This window comes from Hipposideros armiger, unplaced genomic scaffold (genome assembly GCF_001890085.2).
Source record: "Hipposideros armiger isolate ML-2016 unplaced genomic scaffold, ASM189008v1 scaffold_988, whole genome shotgun sequence".
In the NCBI taxonomy this organism is placed as follows: domain Eukaryota; kingdom Metazoa; phylum Chordata; class Mammalia; order Chiroptera; family Hipposideridae; genus Hipposideros; species Hipposideros armiger.
In genome coordinates this window covers 667,203-676,520 of record NW_017732338.1, presented here as the reverse complement: position 1 = coordinate 676,520, position 9,318 = coordinate 667,203, and the positions used below count along the sequence as shown (strand labels likewise).

Below are 9,318 nucleotides of genomic sequence, written 5' to 3'. Positions count from 1 at the left end.
GGCCACTGGAGGCTGTGCAGCCATATTCTTACTTGCGTCTTCACCGCGCGTTTAAGTTTGAACGTTTCAGAAGAACATAGATGGCTCCTTGAGGAATAAATTGGCCAGCTTCCCTGGTCCTCAGTGTCAGGAGGGGAGGAAGGAACCCCGAGATCCCAAGGAGGCCAACACTCCACCCCAGCTCCAAAGCCAGGAGCGATCTCTCTAAGGAGGCATAAGGGTTCCCAGCTTTGGGACTGCTTACGCCACAATTCCTTACTTCAATAAGAAATTTCAAGAGAATTCTATTTTAGGACATTGCCAAGACCGGTACTGGAACCACATGCACAAAGATACTGGTTATTTTAAAGCAAAAGACTGAAACTAAACACCTATGACTGTTATTATTTAACCTTTCATTGCTTAATGCTAAACAAACCACATTTTTCCATTATCTCCAGCAAAGTGCCCTTTAAACATCTTTCCTGGAACTTGTTTGACAGGCAGGTCCCCAGGACATGGCTGACATTCTTGACCTTTCACTATGAGCTATGTGACAACCAAAGCCATGGAAACACTTAAAGCCCATACCTGCATCTCCAGACTCTGATGCAATGCCTAACCATGTTTACTGTTAGCTGTGGGTTTCACTGGGTAAACCCGTGGCCTGCGACCTCATCTGGGTCCACTGTCACAGGCCACCAGTGTCACCAAGGTTCTCAGATTTGCTGCATTTCCACTTGACTCATTCAACAAATACTCATAAAGCACCCACTATGCGATACAGGCATCCAGTCATGAAAACGCACAGTCTCCACCCTGTGGAAACTGCATTCCCTATGGCAGCTGTTTCAGACATTCTCTTCTCAAAGCCTGGTGCCCCTCCCAGCCCCGCCAGCCCCCATTTCAGCTGCGATGTCACTCTGGCCTTCACGGGGACCATAAAAGCAATGAGTAGAATGCCAGCTTCCATCTCGTACTCTTGAGTCCTGCGAATTGGAAGAGTGCCAAATTACAATCCCAACAGGAAAAACATAAACTGAGAGGTTTACTGAACAGAATAAAGAAGGCTCAATCTACAAAATACAGACAGGGGTAAAGGGAACAGGAACTGGTGTCGCAGCCTGGACCAGCAGCGGTGGCATGTGACACCACCCTGTGAGCTGATGACCCGCCAGCCTCTTCTGTCCTCTGTAGGACAGTGCTGGAGCTGTGACAGCAACCACGTTTCTGCTTGGCCAGCAGCCCCCACCCCAGGCTCTGCCAGCAGGAGGCTCTGGGGACTGGCAGGGCGAGAAGGCCCCCACGTGCTACCTGTTTACTCCCACCTGTGCTGACATCACCACAGTCTTCTTCACTTGGCAGCCACAGTTTCGTCTAAGCGAACAGCACCTGGTAACAATTCCAGGTCTCCCACGTGCCTGACGTCAGCCTGATGGAGCCTCGACAGACACCAACACCAGTGGGCCAGCATCGGCCCCCCACAGGTTGGGGTCCTGGTTCTGAGGATCTCAAAGAATCTTCTCTTTGTTCTCTCATCCCTAGAGACAGTGGCTGCTTCCCATTGTGACTGTCTCTGTGACATTTCTCTCTCTTTTGCCTCTTCTGTCCTCTGGTGATTAACAAACATTCACTTCAAATTCTTTATGCTAAATTTCAGTGTGGTTTCTGATTCCCAACTGCACCTGGGCTGACACGCCCCAGGCCCTTGACTCTTTTCTCTAGGAAGTCACTGTGAAACATGACCTGACACCCACCCTGCTCTCCGTGGCAGCTTGTTTCAGTGTCCCCTCTTCGTGAAGGGAACTGCTCGCTCCAGTTAAAAACTCTGCTATCGTCCTTGGCTGTGCTACCACTCTCATCCCCACATCTAAGCAGTTGTTTCTACCTCGTAATCATCTCTTACACCATCGCTTTCTCTCCAAGTTCACTGCTGCTCTCCTGATACATCGTCTTTCCCGGTATCGCGGTCACTTTTCTGCCTCCTGTTCCGCCCGGCTCAGTCCCGTCACGCCACTGCTAAATTCTGGACGTGTGCTTCTGAACTAGTAGCGAATGCAGCACAAGAACCATGTAATAGAGTTCTACTCTTTACCTCAGTCCCCTCCTTGGTGACCTCACCCAGTCTCATGGCTTTCAATACCATCCATACACCACTGACTCCCAAATTTATAGCTCCACCTCAATTCAACTCTTTCCTCCCCAAAACTTGTCAAAGAAAAAACAGAAGCACCATAGGATTATACCAATACATAAAGAAATTTAGCAGCCATTCAAATTTTAAAATAAAAGTAAAATAGAGCTTTCTCTCCCTTTCTCCCGCCCTCTCTCTCTCTCCCTCGTGAACACACCAGGGAAAGGCCATGTGAGGACATAACCAGGAAGGGGACCGTCACCAAGAACCCACCATACTGGCACCCTGAATTCAGATTTCTGGCCTCCGGAACTGTGAGAAATAAATGTGTGTTGTTTAAGCCATAAAAAAAAAGTAAAACAGGAATAAATGTAACTATTTAAACACAGTAAGATACCAAATATTAACAGCAAATACCCAGAAGGACAAACACTTAATACCATATTAGTGAAAACCAAGAACTAAAGAGGATGCCTGCTAACGTTATTCAACTTCACATTGAGAATTCTTAGCAAATGGACACAAAAATAAAATAAATGCTTGGTATTCACATTAAGGAAAACAAAAAATAAAATTATTTGTTTGCTGATGACTAGGAAGAACTCAAGGGGCTCTAATGAGTAAAGAAAATAAAATTAATTGTAGAAATGGATAAGTTCGCTGGATACAATATATCAATACATTTCTTCTTTCTGAGCAGTAAGACCTGAAAACTGAAACGAGAAGACTCTTCCATTTACGATAGAAACAAGCATTTAAATTAATAAGGAATAGAATGAAGAAAGGTACAGGATTTATTTGGTGATATCTGTGGACAGAAAAGGGGCCACAGGTTAAACCTGACAAGCTTAGAAGACTAAAACTAAGATGGTATGAAAACACACACACACACACACACACACACACGAAAAAAGTTTTAACTAAGTGGGCCATAGTGGGAAGTCACATCTTCAGCTTCCTCATTAAGTTACTCTGTGCCTTTTCAGTGGGCCTGTTGTGTTTCTGTACCTAAGATAACATCTTTAATCCTTTTTTGAACCAGAGCTGAAAACTGCAAAATTCCTCATTATTATGCTTGTTTCCCGATTACCATCTCTACGTGCTATAAAAAGCGAACTGTTAGCTATCCTACACCCACCTATGTAAACGAAATATCTTTCTCTCCCATTTACTTTTATCCAATCCTATAGATTTCCCCGCTTTGCTTTCTCCCACCCCCTTAATCTATCACCAATAGATTTCATGGAACCTGCCTCCTTTGATTTTATGTATAAAATAAGGTGTAAAACTGCCCTTCTTTGGAGCATTTTCTCAATTCATTGAGATTTTGCTTCCTGTCAATTGTTAACAGTTTGGCTCAAATAAACTCAAATTTTCTCTTAGGCTGGATGTTTTTTGTCAACAGATCAACAGAAAAGAATATAGAAAGTTCTGAATGTGTAAGAATTTAATATATAACAAAGATGGTATATTTCAGTTTAGTGGAAGAAACAGGTGGGTAATCTAATAAATGGTGTTAGTACAATGGGCCATCCATCTGGGAAAACGTAAAGTGGGATTCTCCCTTAGGGAGAGCTCTTTTCAGGCTGTCAGCAGCAATTGAAATTTAAAATACACTCTAATCTAGCAATTTCAGCACTGGAATTCTATTAATAGTTTATTGTACCATAGTCGCCAGTGGTAAATGGAAACATCAGTGCTTATCAATGAGATGGGTGAATACATCATGCTACTACACGTGAAGGACATTTGACTTGAAAGGACTTTCACAAGGTTAAGTGAAAATGCAACAGGCAGCAAAGTGTATGTAATATCACCATTTTGTAAATTAAGAACCCTAATCGAAAAACAAAACAATCATGTGTCTGGTGGGTATGTAAAAGACTGAATTCGAAGGCGCATGTGAGGGTAGGGATGTGAAGTGACTGTATGTCTGATGCGGGGGATGGAAGGAGCCATGCAAAAAAAGTGGGGAAAAAGGCCATTGGAACAATAGAGCAACTAACTGCTAAACAATTTAAATGCGCATGTGTAAAAAGTTTTACAACTAGCTGAGCTGTGTTAATGTGTCCAGAAGTACCTCATATTAGTTTCTTGAATGTGAAAAAAAGGTGTTACTCAACTGAATCCCAGAATTCAAGTATCTAAAGTTTAAAGGGGCAATTTTGCTCAAGTGTCCCCCAGCTATTTAACGTGATGTAGTGCCACCAGGGCTGAAAACCCTGCAAGCGATTTATGATCTAGTGAGGTCGATTGGAAATTTCAAATATTAATCAGGACAGTTGTTTCTATTAACAGAAACCAGGTAGGGCTTTTTGCACTTTAGCTCTAAAACCCCATTGCATCCAAGTTCTTTTGTCCTATCCATGGCCGGAAACTAAGGTGCAGCCAGCAAATACACGCAGGGTCAGGCTTCACGCAGGAAGCACATTGCAGTCGACAATGACGATGCAGGCGTGGGAGACCCACCTGGTGGACAGCAACCTGTGTGCCATTCATATCAGTCAGATTGCCCTAAAAGCACTTCTCAGGGCCACCCCATTTCAGGAGACTGCTTCAGAATATTGCTCCCGCTTTGACCTGAGACCGCCAGGGAAATCCTGCAGACTGAGCAGAATGTCCGATCCCATACAGGTAGTTACCACCCTATTACAGATACATGTACTTACCTTCCGATGACTAAGTTGGGGTTCCCCAGAGCCTTCAAAGGCTGGCTCCACTGGAACCAATATGGAATCCTCGAACTTTTTGTCGAATAGGATCGTACTAGGTGCAGTGCCCATAGGGAGAAACCTACGTGGACGTGCTGGCCTGACTGATGGAGGGCAAAACGGCGTGAGAACACACCCCTTGCAGCAAGTGAGTGATACCAAAGCTCTTTTCTGAAAACGTTGGTGGCTCTTAAAAGAGCCGTTGGGTTGTTAAAATACGTCCCCCACGCGTTTCACTTTTTCTTGGGTGCCACCTTCTTGGGCTTCACAGCGGTCTTTGGCTTGGTCGCCTTCGCCGCTTTGGGCTTCACAGCCTTAGCTTTGGCCGGGCTCTTGCCCACCTTCTTAGGCTTCACAGCCTTAGGCTTCTTAGGGCTCTTGGAGGGCTTCTTTGTCGCCGCGGCTTTTTTAACCTTTTTTGGACTCTTGGCGGCTCTTTTAGCGGCAGCTGCAGTGGCCTTCTTGGGTTTCTTAGCGCCCGTGGCCTTAGGTTTCGCAGAAACCTTTGCGGTGCTGGGCTTGGCCTCCCCGGAGGCCGCCTTCTTGTTGAGCTTGAAGGAGCCGGAGGCGCCGGTGCCCTTGGTCTGCACCAGGGTGCCCTTGCTCACCAGGGTCTTGAGGCCCAGCTTGATGCGGCTGTTGTTCTTGTCCACGTCGTAGCCGGCGGCCGCCAGGGCCTTCTTAAGCGCGGCCAGCGACACGCCGCTGCGCTCCTTGGAGGAGGACACCGCCTGCACAAGCAGCTCGGACACGGAGGGACCCGCGACCTTCTTCCGACCGGCCGCCGCAGCTTTGGCCGGCTTCTTTGTCTTCTTCCCGGCGGCAGGTTTCTCAGGAGCACTGGAGGCAGCTGGAGCTGGCGGCGAGGCCTCGGACATGCTGGCAGCAGGAGAGAAAGTAACTCACTACCGAGCTCAAAAACGCAGAAAGACGCCAGACGCCCGGGTGCCCCCTATTTATAGGGCGGGAACGCGCTGTGATTGGTGCGCGCCAGCCCTGCGCCCCCTACCGCCCCCGGCATGCCAGGCTCCCCCGCGGCTCCGAGAGGAGCCAGCATCCCGGCCTGGGGTGCCCGTGCCTGTCGCGCGCCCAGGCAACCTCCTTCGCCTGGTGGAGACTGAAATACTAGTCAGGGGAAGGCTGGGCTCTGCAGCCCATTAACATCAGAGGATGCTACTTTTAAGTACAGTGGCCTTTTTTTTTTTTCTTCAAGTGTTTTTGGGGGAGGAGTTTGAGAATCCAAGTAGCTTCACCTGAAACTTCACCTAGAGGAAGCATTGTCAGCCGTGCCCCTTTCTGCTCACAGTGAATGCGAGACGGCCTTGCACGGCGGAAAGCAGACGGGAAACCCCGGGGATGCAGGCCTGAGGCCACTGCCACTTCCCTTCCCGCAGCGCCGCGTGACTAAACGACCTGTGTATTGTGGTCAAAGGAAAGCCATAGACAACAGACCAAGCTAACATCGCAATTAACACTCAACCCGCACTGTGTGGAAAACTATGCAATGTGTGATTTCTATTTACTTCTACAGTGCAGTGCACGTCACGAGTTCCCGACGCCTTATCCGTACAGCAAACATCAAACGGGCGCTAAGGTTTGAAGCCTGGGTTCCCTGTGCGCATATCCATTGGGACACATTTACTAAGTTCAAACCCTAGAATCCCGGAGGCGTTAACGAAGCTGCTGAGGACTGCACGTTTCCCCAACGGGCATTGTGCAGGAGTGCAGGCGGCCTTAAGTATCAAAGCCAGAGAAAACAGGACAATCTCCCTTACCCCGTTTGTGGCTGCAAGACTAACAATACCAATGTCAGGGTAGCATGCTCTCTCTCTCCACTCGCACCCTGGCGGCAGAGCCAGGCCCTACCATCTGGTTCTCAGCGCGCAGGGCTGAGGTTCCCAAACAAGTCCGTATGGCCTGCTAAGCGGCACGTCCGCAGATTCCCTAGTAACGCAGCAGCTGCTTTCCACGTGGCAGCCAGGAGTGTCATGGTCCCAGACACATTGCCTCCATCTGCTTTGTCCTGCCTTCCATTTTCTTGAGTCTATATTCAAAATGCATCACGTTAATTTCTAAAAACTGGAAAGAGGAAAATTGAGACTTGGTGGCTTAGTTTGAAGGATAGCCAGCTATATCAACAGGTATACAATCTTCCTCCAAGACTGAGAGGTTTCCTGTTTAAATATTTTGTAAAAGAGTTGACAAGCCGTCTTTAGAATATTGAAGGCAACTAAACAAACGCAGCTATTAAGGCGAAAACACTGTATTCAAAACGTTTATTGAAATGGGATTTGCTTCCTGTTTGTCCTTTGAGTTAAGCAGCTTTCCAGTATGCAAATGAAGAATTCTAGATTTGCTTTCTTAATGGCTGCTTGATATAATGAAGTTAACCAGTCAAAACGTTGAATCTCCGATACTTTATCGTAATATAAAAGAACCACATTATTCGAAGCTTTTACGCTTGAAATGTAAGATGAAGTCTTGTTTATGGTAAGGTGCCCTCCTTGTAGTCCAGAACCCAGTTACTGGACCAGCGTGCTGTGTACCTGCCTGCAGGCTGGAGAACTTGACAGTCTCAGCCTTTTTGCATCTGGGAAAAGATACTCAAGGCTTTAGGAAGCATAAGTTTCAGAAATCTCCAAGTTTACAACTCAGCTAAACATTTAACCAAAAGGCTCCTGGTTACAGGGAATATTCCTGTAAACACTACTGTTTTTTTAGTCTCCTGGAGATGGTCTTGACAAACTTCAGTAAATTTTAGCAATGCAAAGCGTTCTTTTCATAAAATGTTTCAGAAACTTGTCCCCCAATATTGGATTATGGAGCAGGTAGTGTACATTGGGGGGTAATTCCATTTTTTCCCAGGAACTAAGGAGATACACAGAATTGAAAAGCTACAGTACCAATTAATCCAATGGTTTTAGTTTTATGAATATCTAATGCTCAAATTATTGCATTCAGATTATGAAAATCGGATGGGGTAAGAAAACAAAAGTGAAACCTGAGGAGCAAAACAGACCATAGTAGTCAATGAAACTGCACGGTTCTTGGCAAGTGTATAGATTCACCAATCCGAACCTGGAGCGTAATACCTAAGCATTTGTTTAATCCAATCATTACACCCTACGTCCTATAAATACTTGTAGGGATTCAGCTAAGCTTAAAATTGCTTAAATACTTCATATATATTTTTTTTAGGTTTTACTTGTCATGGCTCGTACGAAGCAGACGGCGCGCAAGTCCACCGGCGGGAAGGCCCCGCGCAAGCAGCTAGCCACCAAGGCGGCCCGCAAGAGCGCGCCGGCCACCGGCGGCGTGAAGAAGCCGCACCGCTACCGGCCCGGCACCGTGGCGCTGCGCGAGATCCGGCGCTACCAGAAGTCCACGGAGCTGCTGATCCGCAAGCTGCCGTTCCAGAGGCTGGTGCGCGAGATCGCGCAGGACTTCAAGACGGACCTGCGCTTCCAGAGCTCGGCCGTGATGGCGCTGCAGGAGGCGTGCGAGGCGTACCTGGTGGGGCTGTTCGAGGACACCAACCTGTGCGCCATCCACGCCAAGCGTGTCACCATCATGCCCAAGGACATCCAGCTGGCGCGCCGCATCCGCGGAGAGAGGGCCTGAGCCTCATGGTCACCCATTTGTCCCCAAGGCTCTTTTTAGAGCCACCCACGTTTTTACTCGAAGTGGCTGTAAATATATTTTCTAGCTACTCGTCTAATATAATTAGTCATGAGCTTGGAAATTAAAGGTTATGCATAAACATTTTACCGTGTGATGGGTTCTGTAAGCCACTTGCTTAGAGGAACAAGCTGTGGTCTCACAAACAAATGGTACTGGCCACGTAAGTCTTTAAAGAGGAACACTAAAGAAGGCATTTCAAAGGGTAGGGCCTGTGTAGCATCGCTTAAGGCAGGTGAACAGGAAGTGTATTTACAGCTTTATGAAAGCAAAACGGATACAACAAAAGCCCTTAAAACCTGGTTTCTCATGAACTATTAACTGCTCGTTTCATTACTAAATTTAATCTTGGGTGTTTTCCGATTTCCAAATTTTACTGTTAAAGAATCAGCCTTTTAAAGTATTTTCTCCTTAAAATGTTTTGGTAACCATAACGTGAATTTGGCCCATGTTTACAAAGTAGTTGAGAAGGCAAAAACCAATGCTCCTGCAATCTGGGCTCCGGCACATACGCCCCCCCCCTCCCCTCCAGTTCCTGGATTTGGAGGAGGGATTAAGGGAGGCGGCTGTTGGCGTCACATTTCCTGCCTGCAGCCTTCATTTTATTTCTGTGGGAGGAGTGGTTAAGGGAGAGAGGTAGTTATATAAGGAACGGCTCAACCCTGTTTCCTACTTTTAATTTGCTACCAACAGAGCTATGTCTGGACGCGGCAAAGGCGGCAAGGGGCTCGGCAAGGGCGGCGCCAAGCGCCACCGCAAGGTGCTGCGCGACAACATCCAGGGCATCACCAAGCCCGCCATCCGGCGCCTGGCCCG

At 47.2% G+C, this 9,318-nt stretch overlaps 3 protein-coding genes across 3 annotated transcripts in view; 1 reads left to right on the top strand and 2 right to left on the bottom strand.

Annotated features, from left to right (window-relative positions):
* Positions 1–4,369: 4,369 nt before the first annotated feature.
* The window catches only part of H1-1 (H1.1 linker histone, cluster member), a 23,729-nt gene continuing 18,780 nt past the window's right edge, over positions 4,370–9,318 (bottom strand). Inside the window, exon 2 of the mRNA XM_019631258.1 lies at positions 4,370–5,703. Coding sequence (XP_019486803.1) covers positions 5,058–5,702 — 645 coding nt within the window. The 5' untranslated portion in view covers position 5,703 and the 3' untranslated portion in view covers positions 4,370–5,057. The remainder of the gene's footprint in view (positions 5,704–9,318) is intronic.
* LOC109375761 (histone H3.1) lies at positions 8,029–8,484 on the top strand. Its single transcript, XM_019631293.1, has one exon. The coding sequence runs from the start codon at positions 8,035–8,037 to the stop codon at positions 8,443–8,445; it is 411 nt and encodes a 136-aa protein (XP_019486838.1). The 5' UTR covers positions 8,029–8,034; the 3' UTR covers positions 8,446–8,484.
* LOC109375713 (histone H2A-beta, sperm-like) overlaps positions 9,198–9,318 on the bottom strand; it is a 6,630-nt gene continuing 6,509 nt past the window's right edge. The window contains exon 2 of the mRNA XM_019631210.1: positions 9,198–9,265. Within this exon, the coding sequence (XP_019486755.1) occupies positions 9,198–9,265 (68 nt within the window). The remainder of the gene's footprint in view (positions 9,266–9,318) is intronic.